Source organism: Hyposmocoma kahamanoa, unplaced genomic scaffold (assembly GCF_003589595.1).
Source record: "Hyposmocoma kahamanoa isolate Upper Pololo Valley unplaced genomic scaffold, ASM358959v1 86, whole genome shotgun sequence".
Classification (NCBI taxonomy): domain Eukaryota; kingdom Metazoa; phylum Arthropoda; class Insecta; order Lepidoptera; family Cosmopterigidae; genus Hyposmocoma; species Hyposmocoma kahamanoa.
In genome coordinates this window covers 8,931,765-8,956,130 of record NW_020654289.1, presented here as the reverse complement: position 1 = coordinate 8,956,130, position 24,366 = coordinate 8,931,765, and the positions used below count along the sequence as shown (strand labels likewise).

Here is a 24,366-nt window from a genome sequence, read left to right as displayed (position 1 = left end):
TTCGTTCTCTGATAAGAGATCTTGAGGTTCGAAAATGCAGTCTCAACTTAAGCAAGAGCTAAGACTATAGATTCTGCAATGAAGCAAAAGAAACTCCTCTATACTTCCTAAGCCGATGTTGTGTCGTTCGTTGTACAATACTCGCTCCTGGGTAAAACTTGGGGTAAGCTCAGTATGAGAATGGCTGCTTCTCAACTAAGAGGCTGGAGTTGGCATTTACCTACTGACTTTGATTTCTGAATTGCATGAATTTGTGAAAGTTTAGCTGCAGAGAATGTGTGAAGTCTTCAACCCACATTGGGCCAATTAAGGTTAAGGCCAAGTATTACCTTAACCCTCTTCTTCGAGGAGAACCGTGGCCAGCAGCAGGACGTGAAACGAGTTGATAAGATTGTTCTTAATTTTGGATAAGCATAAATTCTGTGGAGATTAAGACAATCGGAGCTTAGAGAATCCTACCGTTCTTTAAATCTATTGGCTTTGGCTCCGTGTAGTAATTAGTTGTGACCACAATAGGGGATTTTGTAGGTTTTAATATACCACTCTTATAATAATAAAAAAGTGTATATGTATAACTTTTTATCGTCGTCATCAATTCTAGGTCTTTATCAATAGAATTCCATCAATTCTACATGTTCGTATCGATCGTATCACAGCCAGTACTGGGAAGTGCAGTTGAAATCGTTGTGAATGAGTTCGTACAGGGAAGTACTGCCACCTTATTTATTTCTACCACCAAGGAGTAATGTGAAAAATTCCGGTTTGGAAGGCTAAGGGTACTGGTGAAAATACAGGCACATGGGACTTGTCTACTTATGTTTCAGGGTGACGGATGCAGTGGCAATGCCTCAAAGATCTTTGCGATTTGTGGCGTATCGCTTACCACCAGGCGCACGGCTCGTTCGTCCCGTCACTGGGTATTATAAAAAAAGTTGCCCCAAAGTGAATTTCGTTGCTCTGGTAAGTAATTGTAGTATAGGGAACTTCCTAGTTCCTAGTTCCTTCCTAGAGACCAGGCAATTAGTCTCTGGCACATTATTATTCGTATTCATATCTTTATTGCGTGCACATGTGTCATAAAGATGTTATAAAAATATAATACAGTAGTCACACATGTGACACCCTGCAAGGGCGCCATTAAGGTGTTGTTATTATTAAAGTGTAAACTATAGATTTTTTGCTTTCAATACCAAACCATTACAACATAAGTTGCGAAAAATCAGTAGAAATAGTCTATAATATCAATTCATATCTAAATAGATGCGTTCGAATCCTCTAAATTGTCAATATCGATGCATCCTGTACCAACAGTTTTTATACCCAGTCCGGTCACCTACACCGTGAAGTTTTGAAATGTAGAAGGCACAAAGCGGTTCGGGGAAAGATTTTGTGGAGTGTTGACACGGGCTCGCCACAATGGACGCAAACCTCGCGCCAACACACTCATGGATTACTTTGAAAGGCGACCCATCAACGTTTAAAGAGATGACTCGAGAAATTGTGCTTCATATTATTTTTGGGAGGTTATGTGACATTCGTTTAAATGTTTGATAATTCAAAACAACGTGGTTAAAAAAAGTGTAAAATAAAACTTCAGAGCCGCACTAATTTAAACCGTTTACTGTTTGCGTAACTTTACTTATGAGTAAGATGTGGTTGCGCAGTTTATGAAATGGTAGCATAGTGGTTAAGTGACTGTGGTATTTAACAAACATTTTTATTTTATATTCCGTCCCTCTTGAAATTTCTCAGACACTCATGTCTTGTAGTAGGTTTCAAGTGCTAGGTATAAATCGCAAAAGACATTCAAATATTTGGTTTAAATATTTATCAGTCTTTACTGTTAACTCAATGTGAATATTTAAATAAGAAACTTTGCACAAAATATCGTGTTTGCTTTCCCATCGGAGTTATTGTTGATGAATTGATGAATTCTGGTAAATTCCAACCATTCCACCTATCCAATGCTTGCAATAACAAACATGGTTTCCAAATATGACAAGGGGTAAACAAAGCAAACACATTTGGTAGTTTTTTTCTTTATTTCTATGGGACACGTTTTCTATTACGTAAACAAAGTCGAAAAAACTCTCCCATGGATAATATCGGTAGCTCATTAACGGTGGAAAGTTTAGGCCAAATATTTGATCATCCCGGCACAATTATAATTACTGAGCTGCGGTTGCAGTGACTGTAGTTGATATAACGTCCAGTTTAGTTATCGGTAAGCACACCAACTAATTCAATCAATTCGCGGATGTAGACTTACGTAATCTAACAGATACGTTTTCATTATTCGAAAAACAAGAAAACGCTAAGTAGGCAATACGTTACAAAAGGGTATGGATTTATCTTTCATGTCTCCAATTAATTGTCTAAAAGAAACAGAAGGTATGGTAATGAGTATAATGTTGGTAGTGGGCGATCGAGCGGGAGCTCATTAGAAACACATCGGGGTACATGTGTAAATAAATACGCATTGAGACGACGCTGCCAAACATCTTCAACGGTCGATGGGCGGCCATGCACTCACGAGTACATTGGACTCTTTAAGTAATATTTTTATGACATACTGCAGAGGACCGTGCTCTACAAAAATGCATCATGGCATTGGCTAGCAGAGTCGCCAATTTAACAACAATGGTGAACAACATTGCGATATTTTATATTATCTATACATACCTTTTTCCAGAGTCATGTACATGAAAAATCAGTACACAACCGACTTTACTATATCACACATAGGATGTATAACAAATTTTTGTACTTCAAAACAAACACCAGGTCCACCACTGTTGAACAGTTTTTGAAATCTGTAAAAAAAATTGTCTATTCAAAAGAACTACTTCCTACAGTAATTTAAAGGCCTGGAAATGCAAATTTACAGAAACCGTAAAATAATTTCATTTATTTGATGTTAACAATAAGCACTGTTTTGGCACCAACCTTAAAGACATTTTTTATCAATTTAAATTAAGCCTATGAAATGTCCCTTTGCTCTTCAGCATAGTTCTCGTGATCACAGTCAGTCGTAAGAGAGTATTGCTAACAGAGCGGGAGCCAGCTCGGGTTACATCTCATACACGTTATGCAAACACAAGCCCAAAAGATCTTTATATTCTATAGGTAAGTATACTATACTCTATACTTATGTGTCTCGTTGACATTTCTAACGAATCTTTGAGATTGAGAAAACTAGACAACTAGAATTGGATCTTTACCAAAATTATAACTCGTTGAATTTTAAAAATTGGACCCCAAAATTGGAATATATTAGTTAACATATTTATAATAAGTTTATCTTTATTTGAACATATTAGTTAACATATTTATAATAAGTTTATCTTTATTTGAACACATTTCGATGGTTTTCAAGGCCTATGTCAAAAGCATCTAATTCATCAGCGAGATGGTTATAAAGCTGACAAGCGTCTGTCGCTCAAAGTTAGCGAATTGTAGACCACCTTATGTTGTCATGTGATTGCTCTATGCAATGAAAATCTTGGAATCCCAATCGCAACAAAATTTGGCATTTTCTGAATAAATCTTAATAACAAGTCAAAATAGGGTCAATTTTGGATTGAGCAACTGTTCTTGAAACGCAGCGATTTATCTTTATTTTAGATTAAAACCGACTTCATGAAAAAGGAGGAGGTTCTCAATTCGACTGTATTTTTTGTGTTTGTTTTATGCGATTACTTTGGCATTTGTGATCCGATTTTGATGATTTTTTTTCTCTTGAAAAGAGGGTACCTCAGAACTAGTCTCATTTAAATTTTAAGAAAATATTCTACCTCTGAGGGTGGTAAACTAGGGTTTCAATCCGGTTTATCGCACTTTCCGGTAGTCGATTTCAATAAAACTTGGCAAATAGATTCCGATCTTTTAAGGTCGGTTTTTTAAATTGTAAAATAATTTTTTTTTCGGTTTCATTACAAGCAGAAAATAAAATGGCATTTAATCAATTAATTCATATTTTTGGAACCTGTGTAATGGACTTGTAGTGATACCCTCTCGCTAACGGAGAAGGAAAACGTCGTGAAAACAGCTGCATGTGGAAGGTGGTCCACAACTTTTGACGACCACCACACCACATTTAGTCAACGTGATGGTCTATCGCTTAATCAGGCCGGGAATGTCTCAGATCTTTGTGATGCCAATATTATGGACAGGCGTGCCGCCTACCACCAGGCCCATGAATTGTGCGTTTGTCTCTTGGTATCATAAAAAAATTAAAATAATCCCCTTGCTTCGAAGACCCGTGGAGTTGACAATGATGGTGATGTGGAGTGTTTAGGTTAGTGCATTATTTATATCTACAGTAACAGCAAATGTGTTATTTCTACGAACATACAACAGAGAAACATAGGTGGCACTGGTCGGACAAAAGAAACGCTATTCTATTGAAGAACAAGTATCTATAAGCACAAACACATAATGTACATGCATGTGTATATGTGTATGTTTGTCCATCCGTATGTTTGGCTGCCGCTTGACACACGCTGTTTGCACAAGCATTCTTTTAGTCGGAAAGCTGAAGTCTTTCGATGTGACCCTTGACTCTACCGGGCTGGTCGAAAGAGGTTGTCTCCAAATATTCTTCGTATTTTGTTTTGGTTTCGTAACGGCTGAGACCACCTTGTCCATGTCCCTTCAGAGGTTAAGGCTTTTTAATGAAATATATATTTCTTACTTTTAAAATAAGATTATCTATTTCAAACAACGAGAAAAGTTTCACAAGGACTATTTAGTGTGCATGTAAACATACTATGTCATATACATCATGCAATTTGCGCTGGGACAAATGTACATATTTAAAAGATTGTAGGTAAGACGCCATGCTGAGTTAAGATTTGCCAGTATTATAATTGTGGAAATCCCACGCATTATAATAATATTATCACACACATAAAAGATCAATATATGAATACTAAGAAAAACATTTCCACACAGTCCACCCCACTCCGCGTGATTGGCGCACCTATTGTTTCAAAAACAAGGCTGCAATCTCGCCTCTATTTACGCTCATGTTATTGTTACCGATTAACCAGAAAAATTAAGCTTTGCTAGAGAAGTGTGAAAACTGTTGCAGAGATCTAGATGTAATGGTCGTGTCAAGGGCCATTGTTAATTTGAGTCGAATGAGTTTTGTAAGAAAGCGATCCGCGGCTTTGTTTGGCCGATTTTACATAACGAGGCGGCAAACGGCGGCCTTTGTGTCGACGCGTTGTGGGGGAGTACCCAAACGTTTGAGACGTGAATTGAAAAGCGCCGCGCGATGACGAGGCGCAAGCCAATGCGTGGGATAAGTTATACGAGTGAGATGTGGTTGATCTTGCTTGTTGGTTCTTCTTGCTTGGTCTTCATAGTAAGGTCATGCATAGATTTCAAATGCATTTAAGTCAATTCCTGATCTTTAATATTTCTCACAGTTTTGTAATTGGTTAATAACAATATTAAAAAAGGAAAGAATGGGTACATATACAATTTTGTGTATTTTTTTTATCAGTATGACAAATGTGTTTCGTAAATGCTAGGGACACGTAACGACGCGGTACGCCGCTACAAAAACTGCCGCGATGCATACGTTATAGAAAATGGGCCTTAACACCGCGGTGACTGTCTGTGTTAACCACCTGAAGTATCTCCTCACTTGCACCATAACACACCATTGCATTACTCAGCGCCGCTCTTTGAACTGTCTTAATGATTGTTTTATATTTGTAAAGGCAGTGCCCCAATCTCCGCCCTGCGCCCGCGCCATCGCTGACGTAATGTAGCATTTCAATTAGTCTCTCTAACGTTTTATTTTACAACAATAGTTGACCAGCGCATCCACTGATCTCTTAACAATAACATGAATGTATATTTGATCCCTTTACGGCTATTGTAAGTATTGTTACCCTTTTCAAATGATTAAAAATATGAATAGAGTTAGTAAAAAGAGTTCAAAATTGTTATTATAAGTAATAAGTGAAAATGTTTCTGACAATTCGAAATATAAAATGTAGTTAAACTGAAATAGATGTCTTTATAACTGGTACCTATTTATATAATATTATGACCGGTTCATGTAACATATTAATTAAATATTCCTGTTCTAAAAACACGTCAAATAAAAGTAATCTTAGCTAAACAATAAACTCTGAAATAGTTCTCAGTAAGTTTTTCTAACAAAATTGTAATAAATATACCGTACCTCTAGCGCCTACGAAGAGAAATAAACCCATACAAGCGGGTAGAGACCAAAACTCGGTACGGATGATTAGAGGCCGGGCCAACGCATGATTACAGACTCACTAATGCATTCCTACACTTGCACTCTGATGCACTGCTTTCCTTCCCTGCTATTTGTTAGCCGCTTTTACAACTTGAGATGTTTTAAAAAGTTTTGATAATGTTGTAAATTGTAGTTTCTGATCTGTCGAACTATCCGATAACAGCGTGAAACTTGCTTATCATATTAACTTACCGGGAATTATATTTATAAAAAATACGTTACTCCAACATTGAAGTACTAATTTTTGTGGTGAATACATATCTAAGTAAGTATAGAGCTATAATAACTTTAGATCATTAAAAAATTTTGTTTAAACACATACGTCGCGCGTTAAAGTCTTTAGTATACATGTAAGTAGTCTACGAAAGATAACATGCGTAGACCCACGCTACGCGACAGCTACGAGGGTTCTAAAAAGCACTTAACCCCGTGTGAATATTTTTTTGCAACTTTTAAAACACGCCAATCTATCTCTATCGAGAGCCAAGAAAAAGTTGAAATTGAAAGTTTTTGTTTAATTTTTTCCATCGACCGGCTGGAGTGTCAATTATTTCATCAACAGATCTATGGGCATCGCCACATCGATCGATATTTACACGCGGCGGCGTTATTGGTTAACACTTAGCGGGCGAGATCATTATCGATTTTTGTTTTTGATGTTTTCTAAACTTTACAAGTTTTATTTTAAAATTAGAACTGTTTTAATTGAAGTAATGATATTATGTTGATGTTTTTTTTATGATTACTATCGGTTATGTTAACACCAATCATTTTATACTTAACAAATGTTCGAAAGGTACTCCAAAAGTCAATCATTGTTAGGTATTATATTATTTTTATTTGGGTAATTTTCTATGTTGCGGCACATACTCACGAATTGTAACATATTTTTTCCGCCTTTCTCTTAAAATTACAACGTTGCGTACATTACATTTCAAGTTACAAAGTAATAGTAATGTGTTTTACACCATATGGGCAAAAGTAGCAAATGTATAAACAATTTTGATTGATTTCCTTTCACCTCACTTCACGAAACAAAATTAAAACTCTGCCTTCAGTGTATATTTAGGTTATTATAGAAAGTGTGATTTTCGGCCGTAATTCTTTGAGAAACGTGTCAATTATATGGGAACAGACAGACAGACAGTCCGGCGTGTGATATTAGCCCTTTGAATAACAGCTAACTCCACCGTTTCCTAAAACATTTGTCCGATAAAAGTGGCGAATCATGCTTTCCATTTACGCCTAAAATAATGAGGGGTTGAAAACATTTTGGAACTCTTGTAAGTGAGTATTCATACAAGTATGTGCTAAAATAAGTTACATATGTCACAATACTATAACTTAACTAAAGGTAATATGATTGTAAGACCGAAGATGTAAGTGAATTCATTAAATTAAATTTTACGAGTCTCAACACCACAAGCACACCTGAATACTTTATGGCTAATTAAGGTATATGTATTCTGCACCAATGTTGTAAAAAAGGACCCTGCCGTCATCAGATTGAAAAGATAATATTTGAAAAAATGTTTGATTCCCCTGCATAGGTTTGGAAGTGCTTCCAATTCGACGGTGGCACCTAATGTTTGGTTGTTTGTGGCACAGCCAGCCAATTAGTCGGCGACACGCGGGACCGATATCAATCTCTCTACTCTAACAAAACACCGAGGTCTTTGTGTCTCGAGTTCTCGACTGAAGAAAATTTAATGAATAAATATTAATGTAAATTATAAACTCTACTCTTCCCTCTACACTACGCTACCTATTTGGACTGACGCCTGTTTCTGGGGCCTAGCCGTCTTTTAGCAGCACTTTTGGCTGTTATTGCGTAGTCCTTGGAAGGTTTAAAAAAAGTTTTTTCACATTTTACTTTCTTCTAGTGTCCAGATTTTTTTTGTCAATACAATGACATAATAATAACATGAAACTGTTTTGTGTATATGTCTTAGACTATGGAATTTTATTCCATCCTCTAAGGTATATCTACTGGGTAAAATTCAACGAGTTCTATGTACTAATAAAATTTCTATAATTTTACTATGCGAAAAATATTTTCGTAAAAAAATCTTATTGTATGTACATAAAGGCAGTTTCCCTGTTTGTACTAGGGTTGCTATTTTCACATATTGTACCAGTAAAAAAGTTAATAAAAATTAACGCCTATTTTGTTACTTTTTGGTAATATCTTGAAAGCGCGTCTAAATTAGGCGAAAAACGCCTTATATTTTTAGAAAACTTAAAAGCTTTTTTAATAGCTCATATATTCACGAAATCGAAATAATATTTTACAAAAAATATATAATTACAATGATGGCCGACTAATATGATACTTTACTGTTATGTATTACGCAAACACAACTGCAAAGAATGAGCTTTTAACATAAAAAGCAATTCGTTTAATCTTTCTTAAATTAGCGCTGTTGTGTGGTCGTATGGAGCTGTTGAGGCATTTTTTTGCTACTGTTAACAGCAGACATGAGCATGAAGGCTGCATATAATTTTATTTAAAATGGGGTTAGTACTGCTGCATTAGTCTGCTGAGCACGCTATAGCTCTTTGAGAAATAATCGGATTGGCTCTAGAGCTCTAATGTACCAAACTACGTGTACATGATATATTTGCAAGGTTGAAAAAACCTGTCTTGACTTGGATGCTGACTGATTTTTGGAACGTTTTTAAAATCATAGAAGTATTTTACAGATACATCAAACGTAGCAATGTAAGGAATTGAAATTTACGTTTAAAGCAGTTAAAGCAAACACATAATATTAATACTCCCAAATTATTACTTAGGGAGTCTTGTCACTTTATTCAACATGCAAAGTCTAAAAAAGAAAGTTCTTACACATATTGTTCCCCTAATTACATTGCTTTTAGTAAAATTACTTTATAAATATTCAGACAAGGTAAAAAGTTAATAGCGCGATATCGAGTTGGTTAATCGCAAATTATACGTGTTTTACATGTGCATTAATGTAGGAAACGGTCAGAGTTCGCTTGCACTCTGGTAATAATATAATTACTGCATATGTTACAACAGGGATTATTCACCATGACTTGAAGTTTGTGCTCTTTACTCACAAACCCTATACGTGGTGGATCAATTCATCTAGACATATGAATTACTCGAAGGGTCAAAAAGTGTTATTATATTTAAAGACAAACTACTAGCCTACCCACCTAGTTTCGCAAAGCTAATTAGCCGTAATCGCAATTACGGCCAAACTATATCCAAGTTATTTTTAGGAAAGACCTCCTGTGACCAGTTTTACCACCAATACATACGGAACCTTTACATGCGGAATACGTTAATATCAATAATTTTATGGTAATAATGCCGCCCCGCCATTGAGAACACCTTAAGACTCGAAGCAGTAGACGGCATTACATAGCAGTTACTATTTACATCGACTAATTTACACTCATACTTTATTATATACGAAGTTGTAGCCGAAGTCCACAGTGTAGCTTTAAGTGGAAGCGAAGATGGCGGCGTTCGCCCCTCTAATTACCGAGATCAAGCCGATAGCGCAGGCTTTTATCTCGAACACTCTTCCATTAAGCAAATATACAGCTTTATACCTCGCTAATTATATACCACAACATTTTCCAACTATAAAAACCAATTAAAATATTTTGATAGACAAAATAAATTGTAATTACGAGTTATGCCATTTAGTTTTGTTCTCAGGCCTTAATGGATTGTTATTTGTAAGTCAAAGCAAATATGTTTGCTTCCGCAACAAACGCGCTTTATCTCAATGTTTTATTTTAATTTATGCGTAGAGAAACTATTGTTTTGTTAAGTCAAAAAAGCACAAATAGCAGATTGTGTAAGCTTAATTTCAGTTAGATGTTAAAAGTTGACAGAATGTTATCAAGATTGCGTGGGTAATCGGTGAAATACGGCACTATGTTTTTCATACTGTCTGCTTTATTTTTATAATTACGTTTAAACATGACAATGTATTTCAATATACAAAATTAAATATGGGTATTAGAGCGCAAGAAAGTCGGAGGGTAAAAGCCCGCTTTGTCGTTGGCTAATTTGCGAATTAGCAGTGCAATGAGTGCTGGCACTCAAGCACAGTAATCAAATTCATTAACCTTTGTCGCTTGCACTAACTTGCCCGTTTCTCACACCGTGCCAACACTGCCAACGTTTGGAAACTTTGTCCGGGAAGCTTTGACTAGGGGAGCCCCGGACGTGAGACTCGGTTTACTAAATATAATTTGCATAGCATCTCCCGCCAATTTGCACACAGAGCCGTAGTATAAAGATTAATTGACAAAGATTATTTTCAATGTAGTTACGAGTAAGTAGGTAAGTTAGGAACTATCGATGACCTCAACAAATTGTTACCTTATTAAAAACTACTTTTAAAACTTCGCAAGACCTCGGTAATATTCTTTCTTCTACGTACCTACTTAACTATTCAAACTAATTTCCTTACGTAAAAATCGTAGTAAATAATCCCCAAATACAAACAAAAGACTAATTGGGTCAAGTCTCTTCGATTCGAGTCAAGATATCGAGTGCATGTCGAGTCCCACTAGTGTACTTCCCGGGCATACAACACTAATGTTATTTGGACACGTCTAATGGAGTAAGTGCTCAGCAAATGGCCCGCGCACGGAGCTTTTAATGCAATTTCGCTCCCTTTGTGACGCGAATTGGCGCAATCAATCCATTTACACTTTGTTTCGCCAACATTGCCACTACCCACCACCGCCACTCTACCGCTCCCCACTTGCTACCTTTACCGCATAGAGGCTTTTAGCGCCAACTAAATGGCCTCGCTTTTTCCACTATCCTGTCGCAGGACTTTTTTTGACGTGAAATGTTTCATTTAATATTTTAAGTTTTAAAAGTGTTCGTATACGATTTTTTTATCATTTCAAACACAGAACATTTTTTATGTATTACAACTTTTTGTTATGTTGACAATGATTCCGTGACTTTTAGTTTGACATGTTATATGCCTTCTAGAGGTTATTTATCGTAAAGAAAATACGTTTATAAACCAAAATAATTATCGGTTTGTTCGTTTGTTGAAAATGAAGAAAACGAATTGGTATAATATAATAAACCGTAACAATGAAGCAATTTTCAATGGTAACAATAGACTGTTTTTTTGTAAAAGGCGTGATAAACACAATATTGTATTGATTTTACAATAGTCAATCATTGACTTGTTTCAGATACGAATCACACATCTCGCAGTACAATGATTGGTCCAGAATTGTTTATAGACCGTCTCTGGTTGAATGACGAGGATATGACAGGTGGCGTTCAGATTATAGAGCTGAAATCCTCCGATGGTTCTGATGCTTCACAAGATAAAGACAAAGACGACCAAGATAATGCCCAGACAAACAATTATGACCAGTTTCAAATAAACGATCCACGTAGCGTTAATACGAGCAATGCGAGAGAGAAAAGACGTCTGAAAAACCAATCGCCACAAAATCCGAACCAATTTGAAGAAAAAAATGTAAATTACAATGTGTTTGACAGCACCTACAATAATGATAGTTTTTATAAAGAATTTTACGCTTCCGGCAATAATAACAAGGACGAGAATGTCGTGATAAACCACCAAATGAACTGTTTCACTATTCTTGATAAACATTACGCAGTTATTTCCGACAACTCTTCGGAAGAAGACTTTGGTAATATAGAAGTAATTGACTGTGATAATCTGCCCCCAGAGTACATTTTAAATAGTTGCACTCGTGAAGCAGATCGCGTCCCCTACGACGTTGAAGCAGATATAGAAAAGCGTATGGTTTGGATCTATTCTTTTAAAAACAAACGGCTTTTATCAGACAATGACTTCGAGTTAGTAAATATTCCAAGTCAAGATCTCACGACTGAAGCTTCCATAGAAAATGTACCAGAATTAAATAACCTGGATAATAATTGTAGAGTCCCAACGCCAATTCCCTCCACTTTTGTTCCCCGATTAAATCTAACAATGACTTCCAGTTTACCAACTGTAGAGGAGGTAATAGAGCCTTCAGAGCAAAAGTTGTCACCAGAGGCTACAAAAGAGATTCCCAATGACGAGGTCAAACGAAAACCTGTGAACAATTGGTTTTCCAGTGAAAACGCTACATCAACTAGTAAAGAAGAAAATTATACTGGTATCGAGAAATCCAGTAATGTCGTTGATTGGATGGTTCTATCTCCCAGAGAAAAGAGAAGACGACTTATTAGCAGTAGTTGCAGTGATAGCCTATGCAAGTATCAATTTCCAATTTCGTGTGAGATTAATTCCAACAAAGAGAATGTAAACTTTGAGAATACAAATCCTTTTTCAGACCATAATCTATATAATGGTGGAAATGAAAGACGGACACCAATTACAGAAGAGACAACTGATACATCTAAACAAATAATTGTTAAGTCTTCACAAAATACTCATACTCCTAAGCAACAAACAGATGCGTCTAGACAAAAAACTGATACGACAATACAAAAAACGAATACGCCTATACAAAAAACTAATACGCTTAAACGAAAAACTTGTACACCAACAAAACAGGCCGGAAATAATAAAACACTTATACAGAAAAAGGACAATGTAGATTTGGTTCGAACTGTTAGAAGTGAGTCGTCAACACCGCAAGGTTCTACTAGAAGAGAGTTGCATTATTCCAAAATTACTACAATAGAGATAGGAGGTGATCAACAAGACACGCCAGAAGATAGAGGAGACTACATTAAAAGACCTCCACATATTCGTATAAGACCACAACATGTTCCAGGATCTGCGATATCTAACCCTATTGAGAACTTAAATAGTAACGATTGGATTATTGAAACTAGTTCAGAATTTAATAACGACAGTAGGGAAAAAACAAGTTGGCCGAAAGAACATGGTGACGGGGTTGGTAATGTGATATTTATGAAGCATATGTCCTTGTTCAAGCCAGCTGAGTGGGAAGCCTATTTGCCCATTTCGGAAAGTGTTCCATCGTTAAGTCTCTCTGTGAACACACATTCGGAAACCAATTCACGATCTTGGCTGAAACGATTTCAAAAGATTTTTTCATGTTGTAAATAATCAATAATAGAGATATAAAACTTAAATATATTTTGTGATAATAGGTTATGTAAATAAAACTCAGTAAATTTAAATCGGCGAATTTATTAAATTCAATCACTTTCAACTTCCAGTAATTGAAGTACTTAAAATAAACCTGCTTAGGTACTTTGCATAAGAGAACATTTCACAAGACAATAAAATCATCAGCATAATTATGTACACGTTTTTCTATACTATCACATTATGTTACACACAAAAAGTCGTATAGTCTCATATTCAATAATGCATCATGTTATGAAAATAAAACTTTCCATAAATCATAAGATATTCATCAGGAATGTAAAATACCATGCAAATGAGAAATCTGTACGCACTTTGGGTCAGATTAGCCTAAACTATCGTAAAATGCATCAATGTATGCCACATCGTTATCCATTGTAAACACAGTAAATATCACACTCTGATAGCTGAATTATATAGTAACCTCAATCTGAATAATATTCAAGCAAAATCCATAATATATACTGAATTGTCAACAACTGCATAAACTATGACATGAGTATTCATTTTTTAGGTCTACAGCTTAACACTTTAAAAGGCAAATGTAATGCTACGCGTTAGATATAAAGGTACACAGTATTATTTTGTTTAAATATGCCAATACATTTTGATAAGTAAAATTCCGTAATGTTCTTAATTTCTTTGGTGATAATTCTGTATATCTCGATACGGCTATAATAAGATACATATATTCATTTGGAGTCATAAATGTTGACACACTCTGCAGCATGCAATAAGGCGGGAAGCAACGTGCACGTACACCGTACACATATAAAAGAAAACACAATGCGTTGAGACCAGCTCTTGTATAACCTAGGAATGATGTTCCATTCAACATGATTCCTATTTGCACCCTTACCAATTCCAAAGTTAAAAACACCTAAAACGATGGCAACATGATTAATTTTTATATAACCTGAAGGGCAAAATTTCAATCAAAGCCCCAAATAAACGTACACAATGTTTGTACTGTTTACAGACGTTTTAACAGGTCTAAAAAACTCGATCATCCTTTGGAATATAAAATCGAATGACTCGAATTCAACGACCTGTAACTGCGTAATATTTGCGTCGTAATTTAGCGCTCAAAGTATACCGCAACAGCACTATTCCACGCTATATGGTCAACCAACATAACCATTTTGTATGGTGCAGTGGGTGATTCGTTCATTAAACGGGCGACTCTTACACTAACGAATTATTCTGCGTCGCATTCACTAGGAAACTAAATGCCTCGTTGTAACTTGGCTATAGCGTGTGGGCAGGGGTCAACAGAGTGTGGGTCGTCACAAGGCGCTGGGCAGCGCCAGTTCGCGGCGTATGTAGAAGAGGATGTAGGGCTTGCACGACGCGACGGCCTCGGAGTGAGTAGCTCGGACCGTCTGATCATTGAAGTGGAACCATTGCTCCTCGTTGATCGCGTAGGCAGTGTAGTGACCGGAGCCCGCTCTGTGAAATAAATGTCGTCGTTTCATATTTGATTGCAACGGGCTTCTAGAATTACGGTATATCTACATAAAAACCTCTTATCAGGAAGATGGCTTAAAAAGCTGAGGAGCATTTGGCGCTCAAAACCGAAAAATCGTATACCTGCGCAATATTGTTACGTAATGATTATGATATAGATGATATTTAACCAATGCTATAGCTATATGATATATGCTATATAATATATAGCTCAATTTTACTTATTAAGTGTTTTGGATTGGACCACTATTCTTGAATATAGGCGACATGTAAAAGATGTTTTAATGAACAGTTCCCAAAGATATAAACCAACCGTTTTAGTCGACATTCTAAACTTTTTTGGAGGTTACTTTTGGAGGGAAGCCACAACAGGACCGTAGTAATATAATAAGACAAGTAATGTAACTCCATACAAACGTAGTGGAGCGGCTTGTACACGTGCACGCTTGCTCCGCACCGTATACGGACGCACACATTCGTATAATCTCACGGTGCACTAGAGCTGCTCGTCGTGGGTCGCACGGCCCTTTCATTACAAAAAGTTCGCTAGGTGTTTAAAATATTTTTGTCTCAAATTAGTATTTTTTTTACTTATAAATATATAGTTACGTATATAAAAACTCTTATTTCATTTCTATTTCGTGGTCCTACTCCCATAATCGAGATCCTAAACTGCGACATACTACTAGCAGTATGTTAAATATTAATATGTAAGTACTTCACTTGACAAAGGTTATTTCTTTAACGAGCGAGAATATTGTGACGAATACCTCAAATATTTATAATTATGTTTACAGACTGTAGGTACAACTAAAATAATAATGTGACAACCATACACTCCAAGCGACGTATTTAGTAGCAGTAGAGCTCCTTGTGTAAGAGTTCATCCAGGGAAGTACTGCCACCTTACCTTTTTCTGCCGCCAAGCAGTAATGTAACTAGAACTGCGTTCAAGTGTTGTAATGATGCTGGTGAAATTACAGTCACGTGGGACTTGTCAATTTGTGTCTCAGGGTGACGGGCGCAATGGCAGTGCCCCTAAGATCATTGCGATTTTAAGCTCTGAATGGCACACAACTACATGGATATATATTAGGAGATATACAACTGCTATGGATAGGCGTGTCGCTTATCACAAGGCGCACGACTTATTCGTCCCGTCACTTAATAATAAAAAAAAAAGTGTAAGCATTGATAGCCGAACAGGCGTGAGTTACACTACTAGTCGTTTACACTATAACAACTGATTAAAAACATATAAATATTATAAATTATAAAAAAAAAAATTATCGGTGAAACTGAGTGGTGGGGCATTACCCGGATCCATGATGCACGATGACGGCGGCAAGGTCGTACAGGTAGTTACTGAGCCCCGAGCGGCGCGTGTCCGGCACGTTGTGCGGTACGAACCGCGACATGTCCAGCGCGCTCAGAGGGAACGAGATCGACGTGTCCACTTTGTTCCTGCCACGCATCATTATATATCATTTAATCACTACAGACAGTGTGAGTGCATTATATATGTTAATAGTAAAATTAACTTGAGGGATATAAACCCATTCGCCTTAAACTGCAGCATGCAAATTTATTTAATAAATTATTGAAGTTAAACGAGATATCGATGTCTTACTTTCTCAAACTTCTATCTTATAAAGATTGATTATTCGGGAGATGGCAAAACTTTATATTTATTTTAGATTTCTTATCAAAGGTGTTAATTAATTTAAAATAATAATAATAAAAATTAATGAATAGGTAAAAGCAAGTGTGTAAATATGAAGGCAATATGATGCGAAATCAGCCTGCAAAATTTGTATATACAAGCCATTTTTTGCATTTTAGTAACTTTGTGTTTTAAGATACGAGTTTGAGAAATTATTGTAAGTAAGGCGACGATATACTCTTATTGAAATAGACGCTTGATTTGGGATAAAAAATAAATTATTTAATAATTTAGTTGGTACAACTTTAATGTAAAGTTAGTCAAATCTGTTCATCATTCAATAATAAAAAAAAAAAAATAAAAAAATAAAGATTGTAGTAATAACTAATTGTATTGGAAGTAAACATTTTCGATTAAGTAGTGCTTAGGCGACAGATTGTGAATTTCAACATCTCTTTTGTATTTTGCATACTCATATTGCGCGCTTTATTTGATTCAGAATTGTTATAAGTTCCTACCTACTCTGAGCATTTGTTTATTCTTTATATCTTTCTACTTAAATAAAAATAAGAAAAAATAAATACAACCCAACGAACCAATACCTATAGTTGTTATGCCACCGGAACCGCTTGAGATGCAGGCATAATACATTGGGAAGCCTACGGATCCAAAATTGCTTAGTGGACTTCTGCTTGCATTTGCAACTGCTACAGAAGTAACGCTCTGTGTCCGCTAGCTCCTCCACCTGAAATTTGGTACATATTTTTGTTTAAGTAAATGTAAGGGATGGAAAATGGAATAGTTAACTTCCAAAGGGGATAGTAGATAAGCCGCGTTTAAGTAACAAACAATATTCCGTTATGTTACTAAACAGTATTGAGATACCAAAACTTAAAAAAAACCCCGATACAAAACAATGAACTCCAAAAAGTCAATAAAATAAAGTCACCATCTGTAAGGCAACACAACTCGAGCAATAAAAAAACTGCTTCAAGATCAGTTCGTCTGTTTGGGAACTACGATGTCAAAGACAGATATAGCACATGCGCACTACGTCCGATTCGTACCCATTGCGAGTCCGAGACGATCCGAAATGTCACAGGTGTCCGAAGTGTCATTTTATCTCTAGATGTACAAACGATATTCGTAGTCTCGTGACATCCGACGTGGGTCCGAGTTTTCCACATTTGTAGTCTCGAGTTCGAAACGAATACGAGTCAGACGTAGTGCACAAACGTGCATACAGTTACACAGATACATTGACAAAGGCTTCAAACTTATAACTCACGCCTTTTTGCATCGGGGGTCAAAAATACTATAATAACGGGCCTAAACTTATAAATTCAAAAACTGAAAGATCCACTTTTCAAACCGTTTGTATCTGATATATTTCTCTATGTACAATGTTGAACTATGCCACCGTATGTTCTGATCACTGTATTTCTCTATGTACAATGTTGAACTATGCCACCGTCATATATGCTACGGACCCGTGTAACAGATTTATGTTAGCTAACACAATTGTGAATCATACAAACTAAGGCAATATACTATTAGAAAAGTACCTCACGAATTCTGTGAAAAATGTAAAAATTCATACCTGTACGAAGCTAGCGAGGCAGTCCGCAAGTGGCACAGGCTCGTCGTGTCGACCGTTCTCTGGCAGCTCCAGAGACAGGTCCAGAAACGGGTCAAACTTTTTGCTCTCTGTACCACACGCGAGACAGCGCACCTGTAAATTTATTGAAGAATACTTTGAACTCACGCAAAGTCTTCATTTCCAAAATGACATATTAAATAAAAATATTAAGACTATTAGCAGGCTATGACTATGTTGTGTATATTGTCAATAACGCTGGCGTGTTGGTGTTGCTAAACAAGACGGTGGCGAATATACAATCAAGGCGCTTGTACGGAATTACACTAGGTTTATTTTAGAATGTACCTTTTTTATATTATCCAGTGACGGGGCGAACAAGACGTGCAAATATCTGAAGAGCAAGTAGACAAGTTCCATGTGCCTGTAATTTCACCAACACCCTCATCCTTCAAAACCGGAACACAGTAATGCTTACATTACTGCTTGGCGGCAGAAATAGGTAAGGCGTACTTCCCTGGACGAACTCTTTCACAAGGAGCTCTACTGCTAATACTGTTCTTCTAGTTTCCAGACGCGATATGAAGATCATGTTTTTCATATTTGTTTCCTCTTATCAAATATCGGAAAAGGGAAAAATAGTGTGAAATACCTCACTCTGCAGCGTGCCGCCGAAGACGGCTGTAACGATGGAGGCGGATCGAGCACGCGGCACAAAAGTGCCGGCCGCCTCCGCGCCTACACGGTCGCCCGGCACCAACTGCAGCAGCTCCGTATGCAGTCTGCCAGACCGATGATAGATTAAGATTTGATATCTCAAATAGCATGTTTGTCGTAAACATTTAATTCACCAAGAAGACGGTTTAAAATAACTGAATTGTATGACCAAATGACTGACGAATAGTATACCGGTACAATGTTGTCACGTGACAATTTTAACCAAAAGTTCGGTAACAATAACAATAAAATATAGCATACCCAGCTGTAAAAATTGAAATATTTCGGTTTGGGCCACTATTCTTCAAAAGCGATATTATGTCGGATTTTTATATATTTGTGTGTTGCAGTAACAAGATAATGTTCAGAGTAAATGGCAGTTCCGAATCCCATTATATAATTGAACCCTTTTATAACACCTATACATAATTGTTGAGAATATAGTTGTAGAGACTGTTGTGAGGAAATACACGCAGGCGGCCGAAAAATAATGTTACAAACAATAACTACATTGAGTAAAAGCCTATCATAACGTCGAAATTTTTTTGTCCGAAACAACGTTTATTCGAATTTTCATTACATCGAAAACCGAATTATAACGAAATAGTTGTTATCGAGTTCTTAGGTTTTCGCGATTGTTACACATAGGAAATGAAACAATTTTTCCGGATTTAAATCGCGTATATTTGTTTTTTCAAACAAACTGAAGTTTCGGGCCATTTACAGGTCCCATGGTCACGGTTGACTGAGGTGGTACAGTGTTCAACCAGTTATGTCTAATATTGATGCAAACCATCCTATTTTTTCACTATAGTTACAATAGTCCTTAATTAAATACCTTATTTTTAATTTTACAAAGAAAACATTCCAATTTACGCTACATTAAGTTTTATTAAGTTCAATTTATTATTAATTAATAATAGAAATTAGAATAAACTAAAACATATTAATTGGTACTGCAGTCTTATGTGTGTTTGGGATTTTTCATTAGAGGAAATACTGGATCCCAAACTGGTGGTACGGAGAAACCACCTTCCCTGTTGAAATTAGGATGTTTTTTAATTTCAATGGCCTCTCGCAGCATCCTGGGTAGATAACGGACTTCTTTTGCAAGAACCTGGGGTTTGTCAAACTTCATTGAATGTGTAAGTTTATCCATGACATGCTCGCAGACTGCAGACTTGTCTACGCGACGGTGTTTTACATCAGCTATATGTTATTTGACGCGGGTACAAATATTTCGCTTTGTTTGTCCAATATAAGAGAGACCGCACTCACAGTCAAGCTTGTAAACTCCTGCATCCGGTAAGGGGATGTTACATGTCACGGGTCGCAGGAACTGAGAAATCTTCCTCAGGGGCAGGGGCAGGCGCAAGACCTATTTCAAGCCCCTGAGGAAGATTTATCAGTTCCTGAGACCCGTGAAACGTAACATCCCCTTACAGGATGCATAATTTTTGATAATTAATAATAAATTGAACTTAATAAAAAATCATTCAATAAAATATAATTTGTAAAATTTAATGTAGCGTAAATTGGAATGTTTTCTTTGTAAAATTAAAAATAAAGTATTTAATTAATAACTATTGTAACTATAGTGAAAAAATAGGGTGGTTTGCATCAATATTAGACATAACTGGTTGAAGACTGTAACACCGCAGTCAGCCGTGACCATGGGACCTGTAAAGGGCCCGAAACGTCGGTTTGTTTGAAAAAATAAATATACGCGATTTAAATCCGGAAGAAACAGTTGTTCTTTCAGGATATGTTGAATGTTAATCGGAAAAACACGATTAGGTTCGGTTAGGTTAGGTTTAAAAGAAAAAAACATTTTCCTCTCAAAAATTGCTTTCGAGGTTATGAAATTTCGACCAAACGTTATTTCTCGAAATTGTAATTTCGGACTCCTGATAGGTAACCAAAAAAATCACATGTTTATATCACGTAACGCTGATACAATGAAGTATATAAATTGATACACAAATATCAACATACCTATCAAGCATATATCGAAGGAACTCATGTGCATCCTGTTGCTGATACCCGCGGAACCGCGGTACTACCTTCCAGATCACGTGGAACAAGTACTCCGGTGAAATCGCGCCCTTCGACCCGCACCCGCCTTGGTTCAGATTTATTAACACCTACAAATATAAGTGTTATATCACACAACAATAAACAACTTTAATAGAACCCCATGACATCTATTTGAAAAGTAACATTTTTTTATTACACTGCTAATACAAATGTCTATCTTTCAACCATCTTGTACAGAATTGCACTCATATTGTTGTCACTGCTGTTGCAAATTGGCAGGCACCTTGTCTCATTCATTAAACATTTCTGTATTTCAATTTGTATTGGTATGTTTCTGGAGTGTGTTTAAATATAGCACAAACATTACAAATCAAAATGGACATTCTATTCTCAAACATTTTATTTAATTCACATTCATGAATATGTTGCACATTTTGAGCATAATTCTTGATTCACAAGCAACGTGACGAAAATGCAAGTAAAAAATTTAAAAAATTATAATAATCAAACCTTTCTCAACTCCTCAGCCATAACCACCTCATTCACCTCCTGCCGTGTATAACTCCTTGAGTGATAAACTTTTCGCCCATTGGTCTTCACCTCCAATGAGGGTAGTTGGCTAAAGTAACAACTGAACTCCTGTATGTTGTTCAGACTCTGTAGCACCGCATTCATAAAACATGTGTTGCCTAAATTTTTTAAACCTACAATTTTCTTGTCTTTCTTTCCATTGCATGGTGACTTTTTCTCTTTTTTGCTTACTTGTTGAGTTGTACTGTTCTCTGTGGAATTGCTGTCTTCTGAATGAGATCTCTTTCGTGACCGTGGTCTTAAACTACGTGCTGGTTCTTCAGGATTCTACAAATATCAATAATAAAATTACCCAGTGTCATATTGAAGAAGTATTTATAGCATGCTCCATAGCGCATCTCTATCATGCTGCCACATTTACTAAATAGCCAATCCACTTAACCATAATCAATCATTACAATAATAAAGTAAATATAAAAAAATCATATCTCTACAACTTTCAAGACTGTAATAAAGATATACTTTTAATAAAAATTCAGGACACACAGCAAAGGGAAATAATAATTATTTATGAGAAAAGAAAAATTAACAACCATACCTTGGTAGTTTTAGTTGATTTAATATCACTAGTTTCTGAAGTACTACTAATAACATTAGGTATATCAGCACATGTGGCAATTAGCACATTGTCAGGCACTCTCGTGTATTCACTTTGCACTGGTGATGGAGACTGTGCATCTTGAGCTGAATTGCCAGAAATCTCACTACCATCTTTGCTACTCTCCTCGTGTTGTCCTATATTACTATCTGCATCTTCACTTTTGCTAATTTTCATAATACTTTGCCTTATCTTATCTATTGCTTCAGTTTCTGTGTCATTGGATACATAATCATCACATTTATAGCTGAAAATTTTGAAAATAGCATTATCTATTCAATACTGTACATAAAAATTATTTTTGCGTTTTCAGTTTAGGCAGTTTATCAACAATCTCTTTAATAATTATTACATCACATAGGTAACTAAGTGTAAAAAAAAAACCACCTGGCTAACAGAACATAATAAGTTTACTAATGACACATCGTGCTTATGAAAAAAGAATGTAATTCAAAAGCCAATAGAGCTTGAATACCAGTGAAGGAGTCAGGGAATGAATGTGTCACTTAGGATAGTTAATCACATTAGTCCTACCAGTATACAGAGTAGACATCACAGCTCATACAAAGCTGGTGTAGGGCCTCCTCAGCATGCTGCTTGGCATGACCATTAACATAGCGGCCACAGTTCACAGCTCCGCATTGCAAACATAACCAATTCTGTTCCTTTGTGCCACATCCTGCAAGTTCAATAATTAAGGTTGTCCTCACCATACATAATGTCTTACACATATACTTACAAAGTCTATTTACACACATAAATACACAAAAAAACATAAGACTTTGATCTCCCCTAAGAAGAGACAGTTAAATACTTGATTATGGACTTACATTAAATAAACGATCAATGGAATGTGTACTTCTTTACTTACATAGCATTAAAACATGTTTTGAATGATTTTTTATTTGTAATAAATGAAATGAAAAAATGAATGACCATAATTTTATGTTTAGCCTATTGTTTCTAGTGTTCCTTAAAATGCAAATTATTTTTTTATTTCTATGAAGTATTTCCAAATAATTGTAACCTACCTAATATTGGTAATAACAATTCTATTATACAATGTTAGCAAGATTTTCAAATTATGACTAAATTCATCTCGACCATGGCCTGTTTACAAGGTCTATTGTAAGTTTTACCACATTTTAGTCATGCAAAAGTTTCTTTATGTAAATAACAGCTGAATACTTAATTGGTTGATGCTGAAGGTTATCCACTTCTCCTATTTTTGTTAGACAATTTTGATATGAAAGCTACATAGTACTAAAATAATAATTTGACAGTATGCCCACTACATTAGAAATATGCTTTATTCTAGTTAAATTGAAAGATATAGTGTGACGTACATAAATGAATAACTCGTTTGGTTGTGATATTTGGCTGGCTCTTCTATGATAGAGTTTATTACGCTGCGTATGTGAATGGCGTGATTTCTTTGGTGAGTCATTTTGTTAGGAGTGTTCGCGAGTGGCGAGCGGCGCAATAACTCGGCGGCAGGGGCGACCCATAACATTTACATTTACCACGCCATGGCTTCGAAGACGCGCAGTTCAAAATAGCCCACCATAATGATGTGATAGCATTAATTATAACGCAACGCGTCAGAACGCGACACCGAGTCACGGTCACCCATGCCGCGCCCCTCCCTCCCCCTTGAACAGCTGATTATTAAAGTTCGCTGTATTGATTTTCTAAAACTAACCTCCCGTTACGTGATTCGATGCGATGTAGCGTCTATTTACAGCCACGCGTCATATGAAACTCACTAGGTGTTATTTCATAAAACAAAGCAATTAATTACCTGAACAACTGAAGTTCTTTGTGATCGAGATGTCTACCGCAACGAGAACGCTATCCACTTTGACGTTATCTAACAAATGTGAACATTCCATCCTTCATGCTACAAATGATGTTTTTAAGAGTCAAATGTCCGCTAGCTCGTAAAATTATAATGGTTATCTAGCACAGCTACCTCCAACCCAGAAAACGAACATGAGCGACAGACATAACTTTTTTCGATTTTGCTCGACTCAACTCGATTGGAGAATGAATTTTCTAGTTCAACGAGAGCGAGGGAGACAGCAAATGAAAACAATTGCGGCGCGTTCGGATACATGATATTATTATTGTTTCCTAGGCGGCTACTACCTTGGCTTGGCACTACGGCTTGGGCCAAACAGTACGGTTATTATAAAAATTATGGCAATCATCACACATTAGAAAGATATTGTATGATCACACACATAATAAGGATGCTAAAGCAAGTATGAACAAAAAATCGACACATGACATACTATGCGA

General features: G+C 36.2%; 1 protein-coding gene across 3 annotated transcripts; it reads right to left on the bottom strand.

The window, feature by feature from the left end:
* Nucleotides 1–13,432: 13,432 nt before the first annotated feature.
* On the bottom strand, nucleotides 13,433–24,048 carry LOC113234743 (ubiquitin carboxyl-terminal hydrolase 3-like). 3 transcript variants are annotated; one of them, XM_026470207.1, is made up of 10 exons: nucleotides 23,867–24,048; nucleotides 22,600–22,744; nucleotides 22,006–22,312; nucleotides 21,387–21,734; nucleotides 20,835–20,983; nucleotides 18,775–18,904; nucleotides 18,126–18,257; nucleotides 17,122–17,270; nucleotides 16,180–16,326; nucleotides 13,433–14,844 (listed from the first exon to the last, which is right to left on the bottom strand). In XM_026470207.1, the coding sequence occupies exons 1-10, from the start codon at nucleotides 23,955–23,957 to the stop codon at nucleotides 14,682–14,684; spliced, it is 1,761 nt and encodes a 586-aa protein (XP_026325992.1). In that variant the 5' UTR covers nucleotides 23,958–24,048; the 3' UTR covers nucleotides 13,433–14,681. The 3 variants fall into 3 exon arrangements, with proteins under 3 accessions (XP_026325992.1, XP_026325993.1, XP_026325994.1); XM_026470208.1 differs by having other exon boundaries at nucleotides 17,128–17,270; nucleotides 23,867–24,046; XM_026470209.1 differs by lacking the exon at nucleotides 23,867–24,048 and adding an exon at nucleotides 23,412–23,565.
* Nucleotides 24,049–24,366: the final 318 nt, after the last annotated feature.

Excerpts from the sequence above, each read along its gene's own strand:
- LOC113234743 (XM_026470207.1), bottom strand. The coding sequence starts at position 23,957 with ATGGAATGTTCACATTTGTTAGATAACGTCAAAGTGGATAGCGTTCTC. Across the intron at positions 20,984-21,386 it reads TGGCTGAGGAGTTGAGAAAG|GTGTTAATAAATCTGAACCA; the intron begins GTTTGATTATTA and ends TTATATTTGTAG. Across the intron at positions 16,327-17,121 it reads CATAACAACTATAGGTATTG|GAACAAAGTGGACACGTCGA; the intron begins GTTCGTTGGGTT and ends GATGCGTGGCAG.